The sequence below is a fragment of the Balearica regulorum genome, chromosome 10 (genome assembly GCF_011004875.1).
Source record: "Balearica regulorum gibbericeps isolate bBalReg1 chromosome 10, bBalReg1.pri, whole genome shotgun sequence".
Classification (NCBI taxonomy): Eukaryota; Metazoa; Chordata; class Aves; order Gruiformes; family Gruidae; genus Balearica; species Balearica regulorum.
In genome coordinates this window covers 5,082,060-5,099,284 of record NC_046193.1, presented here as the reverse complement: position 1 = coordinate 5,099,284, position 17,225 = coordinate 5,082,060, and the positions used below count along the sequence as shown (strand labels likewise).

At 54.7% G+C, this 17,225-nt stretch overlaps 2 protein-coding genes across 4 annotated transcripts in view; one reads left to right on the top strand and one right to left on the bottom strand.

Annotated features, from left to right (window-relative positions):
• The window catches only part of RBM6 (RNA binding motif protein 6), a 58,764-nt gene extending 47,168 nt beyond the window's left edge, over nucleotides 1-11,596 (bottom strand). Inside the window, exons 1-5 of one of the 3 annotated variants that reach the window (XM_075762847.1) lie at nucleotides 11,526-11,596; nucleotides 6,522-6,631; nucleotides 3,127-4,465; nucleotides 2,268-2,357; nucleotides 1,212-1,281 (exon numbers count right to left, since the gene is read on the bottom strand). In XM_075762847.1, coding sequence (XP_075618962.1) covers nucleotides 1,212-1,281; nucleotides 2,268-2,357; nucleotides 3,127-4,465; nucleotides 6,522-6,565 — 1,543 coding nt within the window. In that variant the 5' untranslated portion in view covers nucleotides 6,566-6,631; nucleotides 11,526-11,596. Of the gene's footprint in view, nucleotides 1-1,211; nucleotides 1,282-2,267; nucleotides 2,358-3,126; nucleotides 4,690-6,521; nucleotides 6,632-11,463; nucleotides 11,484-11,525 lie in introns of those variants that run through there. The other 2 variants (XM_075762848.1, XM_075762846.1) reach the window with 2 other exon arrangements.
• A 337-nt stretch (nucleotides 11,597-11,933) lies between these two features.
• MON1A (MON1 vesicular trafficking associated A) lies at nucleotides 11,934-16,911 on the top strand. Its single transcript, XM_075762845.1, has 6 exons — nucleotides 11,934-12,096; nucleotides 13,064-13,205; nucleotides 13,398-13,865; nucleotides 14,069-14,834; nucleotides 14,945-15,092; nucleotides 15,569-16,911. Exons 2-6 carry the CDS (start codon nucleotides 13,079-13,081, stop codon nucleotides 15,707-15,709), a joined length of 1,650 nt encoding a protein of 549 aa, XP_075618960.1. The 5' UTR covers nucleotides 11,934-12,096; nucleotides 13,064-13,078; the 3' UTR covers nucleotides 15,710-16,911.
• The last annotated feature ends 314 nt before the right edge of the window (nucleotides 16,912-17,225 follow it).

Sequence of the window (17,225 nt, the reverse complement as noted above, 5' to 3'; positions counted from 1 at the left end):
ACGCTGTGCTATGCTTAGAAAAGAGGAGAGGAAGCAAGAAAGATTGACTGTACCCCTTAAGCCCTGCTTGTTGGGCCAGACCAGATTATGTGACACAGGGGTGTTCTTCAGTTCAAAGGTTCACCAGAAGGTTGTGAAATCTCCTTTGACAGCTTCCAGAAACAAAAATATACTTGAGAAATACCCAGCTGCCCCAGTTTCTCTCCTCAGCTACTAAACACATAGGAAGCCTTTATATAACGTATTGACACCAGGAATTCCAGCTGCTTTGTGTGTGACCCATGCTGGTAAAAACAAAAAGCACTCATGAAGGTAGAAGCCTCGCCTTTCCTAGGTTTAAAAATAATTAAAAACCCCACAGAAAACAGCCCTGCCATTCTCCCTTTCTTTGGAAAATTACAGAAATTCACTTTAGAGGGGGAGCTGTTCAGCATCATCAGAGCAGGAGAGGTAACTTCAGACAGTCCCCTCCAGTTTCCAGGTATTCCCTACTAGTATAATTCAAACCAATCCCCAGGACTCACCCCACATTTCCTACCATCGCACATCTTTGTTCCAGTACAACTCTCATAAAGCAGCCTTGTAAAATATTTCTTTCTTCAGAATCCTATACACACTGATCAGAAGTACAGCAAAACTTCATTCTTTGAATGACAAAGAACATCCAGACCCAGTATTTGGATATTTGTTTGTAAAACTTACTTTTTCTTTTTTTTTTTAACCTGTCTTCACATCTAAGAAGGGTAACAGTTTCATGTTACTGAAGGAGAAATGTTAGGAGGTATCAGGTTTCCTGAGAACACTATTTGCCCAGGACATGTTCCACAGTAAGACCATGTCAGAAAGAAGATGCAGAACAATCCAAAAGGATTTAATAGTGATATAAAAAATCGGTTGGAAATTAACCTGCTGTCCCATGTCAGTGTTGGCTTTACTCCCGATGGCTATGAGAACAGCCTTACTGTTTTTCCTACTGCTCTTCCATCTATCTAGAGGCACTAGGACACATGCTTTACCTCTGAAGCAGCAGTGAGAACAGCCATCAGTTTTGAAGACAAGAGGACAAACTACAAAACTCAGTGGGCATTTTCATTCGAAAATATCTGCAGTTATGGCACCAAAGACTTTAACCAAACTGCCTAAGTGAGTATCAGAGTGAAAAATACCCTTTTGTAAACTCGAAACCAGAAGCACTGGAAAAGCATTCTCACCTGAACTGTAATCTTTCAGTCGTAAGTCCTTCACAGGTGTCCCGTCAGGCCCTCGGAAAGCGTTGAGAATCTACAGGAAAACCAAGATCCACTTCAGTCTCCAAAATAAAATCTCAGAAAGCGAAGCACTTGCTAACATACAGTTCTCTTTCCTCAAGACGACTTCTCTTTCTAGGTTAACTCTGTCACAAAGTGACGTATTTTCCCCATTAAGTTCCTGCAGTACCTGAGAACTGTTTATTCCAGTTTTGGGAAGCATTTTGGGGTTTTCTTTAAATAAGCGAGCATCGTTTACACCCAAATTCAACCATGCAAAGGTTTGTCATGCTGGTTCCAGCCAGTTACTGCCTTTAAGAAAATGAAAGGGCACGGGGTGACTGTTCCAAGTCTTACCATCCTCCATTAGATAAAAGTTTCTGCCATGAGTTCTCCAGTACCAAGCCTCAGCAGCTCTGATCATCACAGCTAACCCTAGCAAAAACTGTTACGTGTAGGCGTTCTCATGTCTGCAACTGCCGCCAAAAAGAAAAAAAAAAATCCTAATTTCAAGTGGAAGCTTTTGGAAAGGAAACTTCTATCGCCTTGTAGCCTAGATTTTTATTTTTTTTTTTACTAAAATCAGCAGTAGCAGCAGACGTCTTTTCCATCTTTATAAGATCTCATTTAAGCAAGTTCAAGTAACTAAGAATGAACAAGTGCACTTGGACACTACACATCTTCTGAGTCCAATATAGAATAACAAAGTAATAACAATATTTGGTATATATAAAGCAATGCTGGAAGTAAGGCATGTTAAAGAGTCTGGAGGCAAGGCTTTTACCCACTAACACCCCAGACATGACTGAAGAAAAACTCGTCACTTCCAGACTCCCCAAAACCCACGATAATCAGATAAAAAATAACATTGCAGTGACTTCTAAATCTGGATTTTCCCTGGGGAAAATGACAGACCACCTGAACTACATTAACCAGGCTTAAAAATGGTACATTTAGAAACACTCAATAGAAGTTTTGAAAATTTTGCTATGAATTTTGGATGAAAAACATCCCACTTACATCATCCTTTGTGGCAGTTTCAGGCACTCCTCCTAGCCGAATGAGCTTGCTCGGCTTCACGTATTTGGGACAGGTCCGGTAATCTTGGTCCTTGAGTTCACACAATCAAGATGGTTTTTAGAAATGAGAGATACTAGCTCACAAGATACACAAACAGTAACAACAAAAAAAAGCAGGGTACAATTCAAAGGCAAAGGCCCATAAGCAGACTGGCTCAAATCTTTAACCACCACACTGTTTAAGATTCAGAGAGCTCTGGAGGACCAGCATTACTAGCTTCATGTGCTCCTTGGGCTGTACAATGAGATCTAGGTGCAGGAAAATAAAACAGGCAAATTGCCTCTCTCTGCTTTCTGGCAGTGGGAGATTCAAATTCAACAGCAGTTATTAACTCAGTAGTTACCGTTACCTTCAGATTGCAAAGTTAACTCTGAAGGAAAACAAAGCATGCAGAGGAACGGCTGTACTGTTCTACTCAGGTCCACCTAAGGCAACAGCTTCTCTCTGGTAGTGCTCATAAGCGATGCCCAGGAGAAAATAAGAAAATAAGTTCTTCTATATACTACTTGCCCCCAACACCCTCCCTTTGTCCGGTCATTCTCAACTTGGGGACTTTCTGAATCAAATCTGCTTCTATGTATTTAGCAATTCTCAATTGCTAAATTGCATTTCTCTGGAGAAGGAAGTATTACTGAGATAGGAAGGATGCCCATTAAAACAACCTGGAGCATGAGGATGATCTCAGTGAATTAGGATAGAACTGAAGTGATGGGATATGAACGGAAGACTCCTTCCCAGCTCCTTCCATTCTTTGGCCAACACGCGTTTAAGAGAAACATCAATTGACAAAACCACCTACCTGAAGGCTCTTATAGGGCCTAGAATCTTTGCTGGGTTTTCCTTCTGAAAAAGACTTGCCATGTTCATAATCAAACATCTGATGCCCCGGCAGCCGGTGATCCACATCGCGATACTCAATGTTTCGGTAGTCAGTATCTTGCCTTCCAAGGAAATCCAGGCCACCTTCACCCTTTAACCCAAGATCAGAATCGGATCTTTGCTGCTCCCCCCCAGAAAGCTGCTGCTGTTGCTGCTTGTTAGCAAAGGTCTGAGGTTGCTCCTCTTGGTCCTGAAGAGTAGGAAGAGATCCACGGCTATTTTGGAAATTGTGTGAAGTGTCGTCTTCAAGACCCAATCCGAGGGATTCCTCTTCTCTGGCTGGTGCTTCTGAATGTTGAAATTCTCCTTTTTGGCTACCAAAGGGAGCTCTATCTAGACCAAGTGCAGACTCCTCTCTCTTGCTGGTGCTTAAACCAGAGCCCTCTCTTTCTGCTAAAGGTACAGTAGATTGGTTGCGCCTAAAATCTACAAGGCCTTGATCCACAGGAGGCATTTCCCTATCTGAAAAGTCCATAGGAGGAGCCACATCTCTGCTCCTAAAATCCTGATCAGACCGGGACCTGTGCCTATTTCTGAAGTCTGACGATGGTGCATTTCTGTTTCTGAAGTCCAAATCAGAGGTGCCCATACCCCTGAAGTCCAAATCAGGTACATCCCTGTTTCTGAAGTCTGAATAGGAATGGTCTCTGCCCCTGTAGTCTAACTCTGACACATCTCTTGCCCTAAAGTCCGAATGAGATCCATCTCGACCTCTGAAGTCTAGATCAAAAGACCCCCTTCCCCTGAAGTCTGACGGAGGTTCATCTCTGCCCCTGTAATCCATATTATGTGTTTCCCTGTCCCTGTAGTTCATACGGAACGTCTCCCTGTTCCTGTAGTCCACTGAAGGAACGTCCCCACCCCTGAAGTCCATAGGTGGCCCTTCTCTCTCCCGGAAGTCTCCAGAGTACATATCCCTGCCCCTGTACTCAGAAGAGGGTGGCTCCCTACCTCTGAAATCCATCTGAGACTCATCTCTGCCCTGGAAGTCAGATGGTGGGAAATCTCTGCCCCTGAAATCATGGTGCCCCTCCCCACCTCTGAAGTCACTACGTGGTCCATCTCTAGCTCCAAAGCTGAAAGAAGGTTCCTCTCTGTTGGCAAACTGAGGATTGAGGAGGCCTGTGAGTGCCTGGATATCAAAAGGAAGTGATTCTCTGCCAGAGAAGTTGCCAGAGTGTCTTTCTTGAGCAAGACTATCAAGGGAAGGAGGATATTCCCTGTTCCACCCGGGAGCAAACCTTTCTTCTTGGCTCCCACTGTAGAAATAAAGACAGTATTATTCATAACGTGCTTAGAGTCTGAAATCTACACAGCAGCACATTCTTCTCTAAACTTTTATAGAGTTGTGTAACAGTCTAAGATCCGCAGAAGATATTGATGTTTGGCAGTTTAAGATGAGGCAGCATACGACAGATGTGAGAAAGTAAACTTGGGTGCTCCCATTTCAGCACAATTTCCAGAAGCACTCAACAGGGAATACCTGCAATATTAATGGGTTAATGATGGTAGCGATCCACATAGTCCTGCACTGCACACAGCTTTGCAGCTGTTTGAGGTCCCACCAGCTGGTGTGTTTGCTCATTAGCATCACCACCACACGCCTGTGAGGAACCACTTGAGCTTAAGCTCTCTGGGCAGTATTAGAAACGTCTAACTTAACACGTCATCCTGAGCCACGTAAAAGCAGAGGTTACCAAACATGCTCTATTAACATACTACAGAGACTCATTTATGCTTTCTTGTGTTGGAGTCCAAACTGGCAAAATGCTGAAAGCTATCAGTTCAAACTTCAAGGATGCCTCACAGGAATATGCCAACAATCAATGTTTAAGACAATCCTGTGCTCGTGCCTCCAGATGGGCTGTCTTACAGCAAATTTACAACACTACAGCTATGAGCTCTCCTGAGAGCTGCACAAAAACCACTCAGGAAGAGGTTTCCTCTTAAGACAGTTTTTCAAAACCCAATGAGGGTTGCTGGTTGTTTGGGGTTTTTTTTGAGATGAAGCTACCTGCTTTTTCATCTAGGCAAGGCTCTAATACATTTTTTAAAAAATTACAATAATAAAATATCAACACATTTTAAAATAACACCAAATGCTACCCAAAGCAAGGGACATTTCCTCAGGAACTACAGCAAGTGATGTTGTTCTTCGAGTTTCACTACAGAATCACTCACCAACAGAATGCAGGGTGACATTCGCACAGTTAATCAAACCAGATACAGATTTCCTAAGCTACGCACCCCTGTTTCACCACCATACAGAACAGTAATCAAAACTTGGTTCATGGTTAGAATTTTCCACCCAAAACAGTCAAGAACAATTCCAATGAAATCCACTTAAAAATCAGAACAGCACTACTGATATCATTATAAAATACAATCACGCTCCTATCAATACCGTTAAGATATGTTCTGGAGGAAATTGGCTTTCATCGCTCAAATGTCATCAGCTTTCTCAACACATTACAGTTGGACAACTATGTGAAGTGTTCTTATTGCAGAAACCTAGAGTATGCCATGAGGAAGTACCTTTATTATGCTGATATTCAAGTAACTGAGGCGGACACGTGAGCAAAGAATGAAAGAATTATGCACAACAGAGGAAAACCCTAGCTCTTGGTGCCTCCATTTTTTTATTTTTTTTTAAATACCTAGAGCCCTCTTGCAAACACAGGGCCTAGTACCAACCAGAGGAATATAAACTAAGAAAAATATTATGCTGCACAGGTGCAGTTGCATACAAGTCTTTAAAACAGTTCCAGTGACATTCAAAAATGCCTTATGAAGGGGCATGTCCAAGAACATGGGGATATATGGTCTACTCAACCTCATGGAGAGAGTTAAACCCTCAACGTTTTCATGAAATCCAGTGTGCAATGAAAGTGTCGGTGTTTCTGAAGTTAAGGCAAGTGCCGTGGTTGAACAGAATCAACATCACACTAGTAGGCACTTCTCTTCCAGGTCTTAACAGCACATAGCACCAAAATCCATGCGGCATATCATCACCTTAGCTTACAACAGCTAAACTAAGTATCGCCAGAAAAGGTGGTGTGGAGAAGGAATAGAAATACTAAAAGCAGCTGTTAAAAACAAAAGAAGTGAAAAAACTTCACAGAAACGCAGAAAGTTACACTGTCACTTAACTTGCCTATTCTTTGGCAGTCATGCCTAGCTCCACAAGGACCTCAGAAGTTTTACCAAAATAGTCTGCTATGGGAGGATGTGCAGAAATATTGACAAACAGAAAGTCCCTATGGCTTATTGTATTTAAGAACGTTGCTGAAACACACTATACATTCAAATACTTACCGAAAAGACCCCATTCTGTTGCCTTGTCGATGGTCTCCCCACATTTTGATCTTGTCTGGTAGGTTTCCAGAAATGGTTAATTCACTCTAAGAACACCAAGACAGCACAACCTGTTGAATAAATAACGTGACAATAAGCCGCAAGGCAAAGAATGCACATCACGTAAGAAAAACACTGCTGGTTAGAAGGGATGTGTGGAACATCTGATCAGGATCCACAAATACACAAGATCACACTCAGGCATGAATGAATTTAATTGTTGCATTTCTCCATGTTCAAATTTGCAAGCGTCAAACGACTTCTGAAATCAAACTGTCAATAGGGGTGGGCAAACAATCTGATATCTGCTTTGATTAACATAAAGCTTTCCAACATACTGTGCTGTCTGACACTATTCGGAGCGCAGCTAGAAGTGTGAGAACACCACCATCTATAAACAACAAGGACCGTTGCCGAACAACAGTTTGCAATTAATGTTTAATCCAAACTATTTTTGCCAAAAGCTCTTTGCTGTTCAAGGAAACGATCACTGCTATTGGTCTGCTGTGGTTACTCTGCCCTCAAAAATACGTAGATAACAGAGCACACTTTGCCAATAAATTATTACAGGCACTGCTCTCCAGTGCTGCCCTCATCAAGCTAGGCGCCGCAAATAACGCTTGCCTCGACAGAGATCTAAAATTTCATCTGCTTCCTCCCACCAGTGAGAAGGTGAGGATTTCCTGGCGATTGCCAAATCCGGGACTTAAAATGGGAAGTACTTCCGTCTTTCCCAAAAAAACCTCAACGGTTGCAGCAGAGCTGGAGGAAAATGAGGTAGCTAGCAACCTCATGGTCTCAAACTGCTCTGGCTAATCCAGGCACAGTGGTTCAGGAGGGCCGTTGTGCCACCAGGCCAAGGGTAGGAGACCTGGGGCTCGCATGCTGCTACAAAGCAGCTCAAAAGCAGGATTAAACTAACTGCAGCGGCCAGGTGGAACAGGAGACAGTGGAACAGGAGACAGTGCAGTCACTGCCAGGCCTGGCTAGAGCAGCTCATTTCGAAGAAAAGCACACACAAGATCCTGTTTCTCCTCACTTCCAAAGGTCGGCGCTGCCATACGGGCAGCAGGTCGAAAGAGCGGGTTATGACAGACCTTACACCGGGGAGCAATTCCAGACACCGCTCCCGGCAGCTGCCTGTGCCAAGGAGCTCAAGGGAGAGCTGCGCTGCCAGGAGGGAGCACCCGCTCCTGCCGGGGTCCGTCGCAGCCTGAGAACGCTCACGTGGGAGCCGGGACGGCAGGGCCTGGCAGGCCTCAGTATGTAACGGTGTGGAGGCTGATGAGGGCAACCTGTACAACCACCACCGATCCATCCGCCCTGACGCCGTCGCTAAAGAAATCGGCCGCTCAAGCCCAAGAGCATCGGTCTGTTCACGTCTTACACGGCTCTCGATGCAACAAGCACCCCCCTGGTTCCAAGGATTTCATCCACAAGCTCTAGCACTTTTTCTTTCTTGGAGGTGAATCTAAGAGAACTGACACTGCACCCTTCATGGAGAGGACAGGCGAACAGAGATGGTTTATGGCAACCATTATTACGGGTGGTTGTCATCAGCCAGTCCTTTTATCTATGATTTTTTGCAGCCTGCAGACATTTGCAGACCTGGTGTTTCTTGTTCTTCCCTGTTGGACTTCCTCCCCCACTCCAGTCCTCATTAAGTCAACAAGCTTACCGATGCTTAAAAAAATCCCTTGCCAGCTGGGAACTGTTTGGACATAATATTCAAATTATCAGACAGGGGGGAAACTACCATCAGACTGATATCAGGCCTGGCACAGATCAGCTGAGCCATGCAGCAACATCCACCAGCATGAGGTCATGGTTCAATAACATAGGCAGCAACGCTGGCTCCGACAGTCCCCTGCTCAGCCTGATGCGATTCGCTCCCTCCGCTCTGCCTTTGGCAACGCGCAACGTGTTAGTCGTGCCAGCCTGTGCTTTTCTGGGTCCGCACCACGGATGACTCTCCAAAAAAGAGTTATATTTAACTCGGGTTATTTCAGCAGTACGGTTTTACTACACAATCCCACAAAACAAGGTGACAGCAAACTGCAGGACAGGGACAGAAACTTCTCAGATCTCCTGAAGGTACGCCCTGCTACTACTGCTCCAAAAGATGGCACGCTGCGATGAGACACCATCAGGATTTGCCCTTCAGGTAACAGCCAGCTCAGCTCCCACCTCCCTGCTCACAGCCGGACGGGTCAGCGTGAGTCAGGCTGTTTGCCAAAGACACACCGACAGAGCCCGGGGCTGGGGCCAGGCCAGCAGCGAAGCATGGCAAAAATCCACCCTTGAGTGCGAGGAATTGTGCACCAATTAGTTTTGCCATAGTTCAGTCACGGCCACGCAGCTGAAGGAAACGGCAACAAAGGACGTTTCAGAGTGACACGGTAAGGCAGCCACCAAACACACAACGTGGTCCAGTTACTCACAGAGCCCAGCTTTAGAGTTCTTTTACGACAATAATTAGCTGTTTTAATTACACTGAATATTCAGGAGGGCTGATACACATGCTGAAAGTAGCTTCCTCCCCTCCCAGCTGGCTCTGTTTCCTGGTGGCAAAGCCTCGGCTCCAATGAAGACACAGGAGGTGCATCTCAAAGCAGGGGAAAGCTCTTTTGTGGTCCAAGTCCCTCCAACAACCGGTGGTCTCCCAGCAGACAGGAGAGACTGATGGAGCTTCAGATGCTCCCCGGCAATTACACCCAAGGACTTCCTTAGGACCATGCCCCTGCCCTCCCCAGCGCACCCCCAAACAGCCCAGCGCCTGGCGCTGCCGTCCAGGGGACGTTCCCGATTCTGCTTTCCAAATGCACGTGCCAAGGCTGATGACAGACTTTTTTTGGATCTCCTCTTTCAATTTACATCGTACTATGGTAAAATAATGGTGCTGTACATCAGAAGCATGCAACCGAGCCAAACGGAGAAGCTGGCCTTTTTAAGGAATAATTAAAGATTTCTGGCAAGGGGCAGAGGGAGGAATGCCAGCACAGTCCTCGAGCATCTCCTCACTGACTTACACCCAACTTGCACCTTGTTTTCTAAATTGGGGGGGGGGGGGGGGGGGGGGGCACGGAGAGAGGAGAAATTGGTGGGATTAAGCAAGGTGAAGTTTCAAAGAGATGCTATATTCAGAAAAATACTCCAATATTCACAACTTCTCTCCAAACAGACTTTGCCAAGGCTGCCAGACGTGGTATTTATAGACTGTGAGGAAATCAAACACAAAACTACACACAAGACTACGATAAAAGAACAGAGGAAGTAATTTGCTGCGGAACCACTTTCTGCGCCCAGTAAAGTTTTTGTAAGGCTGAAGAAAGGAAAAAGCCTCTGTGAAATTCAAGTACTGCAGAAGGTACAAAAGAAAACGTTTCCCCAAGCTACAGAAACTGCAAGCAGCCAAGAAAGGCTGTTATTTCCAATGTTAAAGTTGAAGATGTCTAATCCAGAAGTGAAGACATATCAAAATCATGTCACTAAAGTTTGAAAGTGAAGGGAGAGAGAACCAGTTCAGCTCTTCCAGGTGTCAGGCTGGAGGTTTTCACTTTAAAAAAGGCATGTGTGTGCTTTTTCAGTTGTACAATGATTTTAAAAACATGTATTAGAAACAATTAGGTGAATTTCTAAACACACACAAACCCACACCCCCTTACTATCCTGACCTTGTCTGTCCCAAAGAACTTCAAGAGCCCATTCCCAGCTAGGGAACGTTAGGAGAGACTTCCATACCACCAACGCCCTGCTGGGATGGGAAAGTGGATTCCACCTTCAGCAGCATTTCCAAAATTAACACCACGCACCAGCAACACCACCAAACTCTTGTTGCTGCCAGTTGTTTTAAAAAGCAAAACACGAGAGGCACTGTTATTACTCCCAGGAGTTCACTGCCCCCGCGTTACCCGGCCTTCGCCAGCCTCCAGCACGAGCGGGGCCGCACTGGGACTCCACCTGAGCCTCTATTTACAGTCCAAAATCCCCTTCAGCCCATCGCTGAGCCTTGCTACCAGCTAACACAGCCCCAGGCCCGCACGCCAGCCCTGATCACCTCTCTCCGCATCCCAGCACGAACTCAGCCCAGCTTTTTGTCCATCCCTTTTAAAAAACACCAGTCTTCGGAGATACTTTTCACAGAAACACACACGACATGGGGTGAAAGAAGCCCTAATTTTGACCAGGGCCTCAGAATAACGGAGAGATACCCAGGAACACCACAACCGCCGACACGGACGCAGGCGGCAGGCCCCAGCGCTCGGCACAGCCATACGGGACCCGCCGTGGTGCTCCTGCACCGGGGACCGGGCCGGCCAAGCCCGAGGCCCCCCGGCCCGCTGGGGTGCGGGGCTCCGAGGAGGAGACTGAGCCCGCAGCCAGCCGCGGGGCCACGCCGGGGCACGGAACCGGGACCGCCGGTGCTTCCTCACCGCCACGGCAGCGCCCAGCTCGCACTGTGCCCCCGGCACGGGTGACCCCAAGGAGACACACACACACACACACCCCCCCATCCTGACGGACCCCACCGGAGGAACCCCCGGCTCCCCTACCCCGAGCGGCCCTGGGAAAGACCCCGCCACCCCCCCGCCCACTCCCCCATCCCGGACAGCCCCACGGAGACACCCCCCGGCCCGGGAGACCCCCGCCCACGCGACACCACGGGAGCCCTCCCCCTTATCCCAGGGACACCCCAGAAACACACACACACCTCCCCTGCCCCCGGCCCGGCCCGTCCCGGCCCCCCCACGGAGGCTCTGCCCCGCTCGTGTACCCCGACAGATTCCCGCTCCCCCCCCCGGCCTCGGCAGCCCCACGCCAGACCCCGCACGCGCGCCCCTCCCGCAAAGCCCGCGAGCCTCGCCCGGTTCCGCCACAACGGGCGGCCCCGCCGCCGCCGCACCGGACGGCCCACCGCCACCGGCGGGGCCGCGGCCGAGCCCGCGGGGTGGGGCCGCCCCTCACCTCCGCCGCCGCCGCTCCCGCCGCGCCAGGCCCAGCGCAACCACGGCGAGAAACCGGAACTTCCGCTCCCCTCCGCCCCGCGCGCGGCACGCTGGGAAGCGAAGTCCCGCCGGCCGCCCGCCGCACTACCGCTCCCGCCATGCCCCGCGCCGGCAGCGCTGCGAGCGGACTCCATTTCCCAGCGTGCCCCGCGCGGCTGGCGGGGCCTGCCGGGAGTCGTAGTCGCGGAGGGGCGGGGCGGCAGCGGCGGGGAGCGGGCGTTGCCTACAGCCCCCATGATTCCGCGGGGCCGGCGCCCCGACCTTGGGGCGGCGAGGCCGGGCCCGGCCAGGCCGCGGGGGGGGCGGTTCCCGCCGGGGCGGGGTGCCGCGATGCCGGGGGTGCCGCGGCGGGCAGAGCCAGGGGCAGGGCGGGAGGCGCCCGCCCGCCGCCGGCGTCGTCTCCCCCGCCCCGCCTAGGCCGTGCCAAGGGGCCGGGGGGCAGGGGGGTCGCTGCCGGGCTGGCCCCGCGGCAGCTGCGCTCGCCGCGCTGCTCGCCCGGGCCTCCGGTACCGACAGGAGGAGCCGCGAAGGTCGGTTCCCTGCGCGTCCGTCCTTCGGGGCCGCGGGGGGTCCCGGGCCTGGGCGCTTCCACGGGGCACGTCGGCGCTCCGGTAGCGGCGACCCCCCCCCCCTCCCCGGGCGGGGGAGGGACCGGGACGGGCCCCGCACTGGACGGCGGGGGTCCCGGGGAGACCGTCACCGCCGGGCGGCCCCGCGGGGGGAGGTGTGCTCCGGGACGGGCGGGGGGGGGGGGGGGGCGAAGGGCCGGGCGAGGACGGGACCCCCATGCGCAGCCCGGCCCCGTCCGGGGGCGTTGCGGGTTTTCGGGGCGCGGCGTTGGCCGCGGGGGCCTGGGCGGCCCGAGGTGGCACGGAGCGAAGCCGGGCGTCGCCGGCCTCCCCACCGCCTGCCCGCGCAGGGCCGGGGCCAGCCTGCCTTCCTGCCCGCCCTCTCGCCTGCGCCCCTGTCTGTGTTCCGTTTCCAGCCGGTTTCCCCCGGGGCAGGGAAGCGAGCACGGCTGGGGGCACCGACCCCCGGGGCCGTGGCCTCAGGAGGAGCGTCGCCAGCCGGGGCTCATCTCGGCTGCCTGGCCCAGGCCAAGGAGGACCATAAAACCCGCCCTTTGTAAACACGAGGCCTCTGGGGCCGTCGGTGTGCAGGACCAGCCCCGTGCGGGGCCGGCTGCCTTCCCCGTCGCTGCCGGGACGCGGCGGAGGGAAGCTGAGCGGCTTTCCCGGCGCTCGGGGGGGAAATCGGGGCCGAGTCTGGATGAAAGGTGCTGGGGCCGGGGGGCTGGAAGGAGCTGGGGCCGCGGGAGGGAGGAAATCCTGCTGGATTAGAGAGGCTTTCCTGACGTCTCACCAGGGCTCGGTGCCGCCTGCTGAGCCAGCAGGATCGGGCCGAGGATGCTGGCGCGGCCCCGCTCGAGAGCAGAGCGTTTCGGGAGCCGTTGTGCGGGCGAGGGAACAGAGGGGTGACGCTGTGGGTCACACGCAGGTCCTGCCCCGAGGAATGGCTGCGGATGTCCATAAGAAGAAAGGCTGGGAAGTGCCCAACGGGTCCCTGGCACCGGGAGATGGGCAGCACACGGAGCGGTCCGAGAGCCCCACGCCGGGACTGGCACAGGGGACGGAGCCAGGTACGGGGCAGAGCTCACCATGGGCTTAAGCGAGGGGGCAGAAAAAGCAGGACCCGCACCCCTGGGTGCCGCGGGATGGGGAGGGGAGGGCGGGTCCCTCCCTGCGACCCCGTCCCTTTTGCACCCTCCGTCTGCCCGCTGCCTCGGCATGGGGGACAAGCAGACAGAGGCTGCACGGCCCGTTGTTCCCAGGGGCGGGCCAGGAGGGAGCCATGTTCGTGCACACCCGCTCCTACGAGGACTTGACGAGCCCGGAGGACGGGGCGGCCGCAGCACGGAGCCCGGAGGAGAGGCGGGGGGAGCCGGCCGAGCCGAGCAGCATGGAGCAGATCAGCAAGGACTTCAGCGAGCTGAGCACGCAGCTCACGGGCATGGCCCTCGACCTGGAGGAGGAGATGAGGCAGAGCAAGGAGGGGAAGCTGGAGCCGTCCCCACAGACCACCCGCCGCGACTCAGTGCTGTCTGGCAAGGAGGAGGAGGACGTGACCATGGACGCCTGGCGCATGCACCGGAAGCACGTCTTCGTGCTGAGCGAGGCGGGCAAGCCCGTGTACTCCCGCTACGGCTCTGAGGAGGCCCTCTCCAGCACCATGGGTGTCATGATGGCCCTGGTGTCCTTCCTGGAGGCCGAGAAAAACGCCATCCGGTCCATCCACGCAGGTACCGCCCTGGGGGGGGGAGCGGGACAGTGGCGTGTCGCAGCCTGCCTGGCCGAGCCCCTGCCGTGGGCCATGTTAGCTGTCCCCAGGGGCAGACTGGTGGGGGGGCGGGCGGGAGGCTGCAGCCTGGCTCCCCCTTGGAGCCACAGGGAGCCAGGCTCACAGGTCTGTCCCCGGCCCCGCCGGGGACTCCCTCCCAAGCAGATGGCTACAAGGTGGTCTTCGTGCGGAGGAGCCCGCTGGTGCTGGTGGCAGTGGCGCGTACCCGGCAGTCGGAGCAGGAGATCGCCCATGAGCTGCTCTACATCTACTACCAGATCCTGAGCCTGCTCACCTGGACCCAGCTCAACCACATCTTCCAGCAGAAGCAGAACTACGACCTGCGCAGGCTCCTGGCCGGCTCCGAGCGCATCACCGACAACCTGCTGGACCTCATGGCCCACGACCCCAGCTTCCTCATGGGCGCCGTGCGCTGCCTGCCCCTGGCCGCCAGCGTCCGGGATGCTGTCAGCACCAGCCTCCAGCAGGCCAAGGCCAAGAGCTTGGTCTTCTCCATTCTTCTGTCAGGGAACCAGCTGGTGTCTCTCGTGAGGAAGAAGGATCAGTTCCTCCACCCTATTGACCTCCATTTGCTCTTCAACCTCATCAGTTCTTCTTCCTCCTTCCGGGAGGGTGAAGCCTGGACTCCCATTTGCCTCCCCAAGTTCAACTCCAGTGGTTTCTTCCATGCCCACATCTCCTACCTGGAGCAGGAGATGGACCTGTGCCTCCTGCTGGTCTCCACCGACCGCGAGGACTTCTTCACCGTCTCCGACTGTAAGCGGCGCTTCCAGGAGCGCCTGCGGCGGCGCGGGGTGCACCACGCTCTGCAGGAGGCCTTGCGCACCCCCTTCTACAGCGTCGCCCAGGTGGGCATCCCCGACCTCCGGCACTTCATCTATAAGTCCAAGAGCTCCGGGCTCTTCACAAGGTGAGGCCCTCGGGGAACCATCGGGCCGAGGCCACGGTGTGGGGCATGGGGCAAGCCTTCTCCATGAATCCCCTTCTCCAGGGGGCTAACGGGGTGCTGTGTTCCTGCAGCCCCAAGATTGAGGCACCCTACGTGCGGGAGGAGGAGAAGGAGAGGCTCTTGGGGCTCTACCAGTACCTCCACAGCCGGGCTCACAACTCTTCACGCCCCCTGAAGAACATCTACTTCACGGGCCCCCGTGAGAACCTCCTGGCTTGGGTAAGGGCCATCTGCAGGGTTTGGGTGAGCCCATCTTCTCTGGTCCTGCATGGCCGAGTAAGGGGGTGGTGGCACACCACAGCACCAGCTCCATGGTCCCCAGGGTGGCCCCCAGCCCCTGCACAGCTCTTTTAGGGTGCAGCCTGGCCCCGTGCACCCCTGTGCCAGGGAGGGGCGGGCAGGGATAGCAGCGGAGGCTGGTGAGCGCTGGTGCCAAGGGCTGTGCCGTGCTGTCGTGAACTCCCCGGTGCTGCGGAGAAAACCCACGCTGGGGGCAAACCCTGGGGTTCGGTCCCCCCATTTCTGAGCAAACCAGGTGCCAACAATTTAGGGTACCCCACGGCCACCCCGTGTCCCTGCACTGGAGCCCCTGTGCCCATTCCCGGTAGCCTGGGGGGCTGGAGGGGGGACGTGCAGTGCCAGCCTCAAGTGGGGTGCGGATGTGTGCCCAGCGTGTACCCTGTTTCTTCACCCAGGTAACCAGCGCCTTCGAGCTCTACATATGCTACAGTCCCCTGGGGACCAAGGCCGGCGCCATCAGTGCTGTCAACAAGCTCATGAAGTGGATCCGCAAGGAGGAAGACCGACTCTTCATCCTCACGCCCCAGACATACTGACGGGCATCTCCTGGGGCATGGCGCCAGGCAGGGGAGCCCCCGCTGTGCCGGGGAGCCCATCTCCCGGGGAAGCCCTGGCCGCGAGTCCAGGGGAGAGGGCACAGTGGGACCCCGGAGCGTGGGCGAACCCACCCATGGGACTGTCCAGCCTGGGTGTTAGAGACGGGGTGCGCAGCTGCCTGGGGAAGGGGTGAGCAGGACTTTCTCTCATCTGCGGGCAATGCCCCCCAGCTGGGGAGGGCTGCCCTTCCTCTGCGGCCCCCAGCTCCATCCCTCGTTGTGGGGGTCCTGGAGCGGGGCTACTGGTACCCTGGGTCACTGGAGGGGAGCTGAGCTCCTGGGTCCTGCTGCCTGTGCCTGGCACCCTCCTTTCTCTGCCATCACGTGGCTATGCCAAGGGTGGGCGTCCCCGGGGCGGGGGGATTTGGTAGCACTCAGGGGACCCCTATGCTGCTGTGCCCACAGATGCCACCCAGGCAGGGTGGCTGAGGCGTGCACTGCTCCTCTCCTTGTCCTGGGGGAGCTGGGCCCCCCAAGTGCCAGGTGGCCCGTGGCAGTCCCGGAGCCCTGCCCCGGCGGGTTTCCCCCCTTGGCATCTGTGTGAGCCCGGACCCTTCCCACTGTGGCCATGAGAAGGATGTCCCTGGGGACGCTGGCACGCAGGGTGGTGGGTGCCTGCCCTCCTCCGCACGGGGATACAGAGCAGCCCCAGAGAGACTCGGGGTACTGGGGTGCCCATTGGGGTGCTTTTGGGCTGGTGGTGCTGGCTCCTGGGCAGTGGACCCTAAAGGGGCGGCTCAAGTGCAGCCCCTTGGAGCCCCCGCTGGCATGGGGCCCTGGTGCCCCCCCCAGCTCAAGGAGAGTCTTCCCTTTGGTGCGGGGGTACCTTCCCCCCAAACCCAGCCCCTCGAGCCAGCTAGGCTGAGCTCATTGCACAAGGGGCACCTCCTCCCCGGCCATCCCCAGGCACCGGTGTGGGGCTGAGCGCCCACGAACGCCGCGGCACGCTGGGCACGGCACGACCCCGTGTTTTGGGGCTGTCTGCCAAGTGCTGGGATGGGTGTTCGAGGGGGTGGCACCGAGCCACCGAGGGAGCTGGGAAGGACGCGGCAGGGCTAGCACAGGGACTCCGCTCCCATATTTATGCTCCTGCCAGAGTGTAATCGCTTGTCTTTGCTCATAAACATTATCTGGACCCTGAATCAAGTCTCATCTCGTTCGTGGGTGTCCACTTGGGGGGGTGCAATTGGCCAAGCTGGGGGGAAGTTTGGTCCATGTTTGGATATGGTGCAATCCAGCCCTGGGGGCCGGGAAAGCCGGCGGGGAGCGGTGCAAGGCAGCCGGGGCCGTGCTGGCAGGAGGCAGCGCCGGCCGGAGGGTGGGAGCGCCGAAAAGCCCGGGACAAGCTGGCTGGGGCCAGCTAATGTCGAAACCCAGCGGGAGACGCGCAGCCGGAGGAAGGAGCCGTTGGGTAAGGCGTGAGGCCAGCGTAACCGCCGGGCCTTGCACAACGCGG

What these genes read in the sequence shown, in the direction of transcription:
- MON1A (XM_075762845.1), top strand. Translation starts at nt 13,079, where the DNA reads ATGGCTGCGGATGTCCATAAGAAGAAAGGCTGGGAAGTGCCCAACGGG. An exon ending in GGCACAGGGGACGGAGCCAG is followed by an intron (nt 13,206 to 13,397) that starts GTACGGGGCAGA and finishes CGTTGTTCCCAG; the next exon opens with GGGCGGGCCAGGAGGGAGCC. An exon ending in AGCTCCGGGCTCTTCACAAG is followed by an intron (nt 14,835 to 14,944) that starts GTGAGGCCCTCG and finishes GTGTTCCTGCAG; the next exon opens with CCCCAAGATTGAGGCACCCT.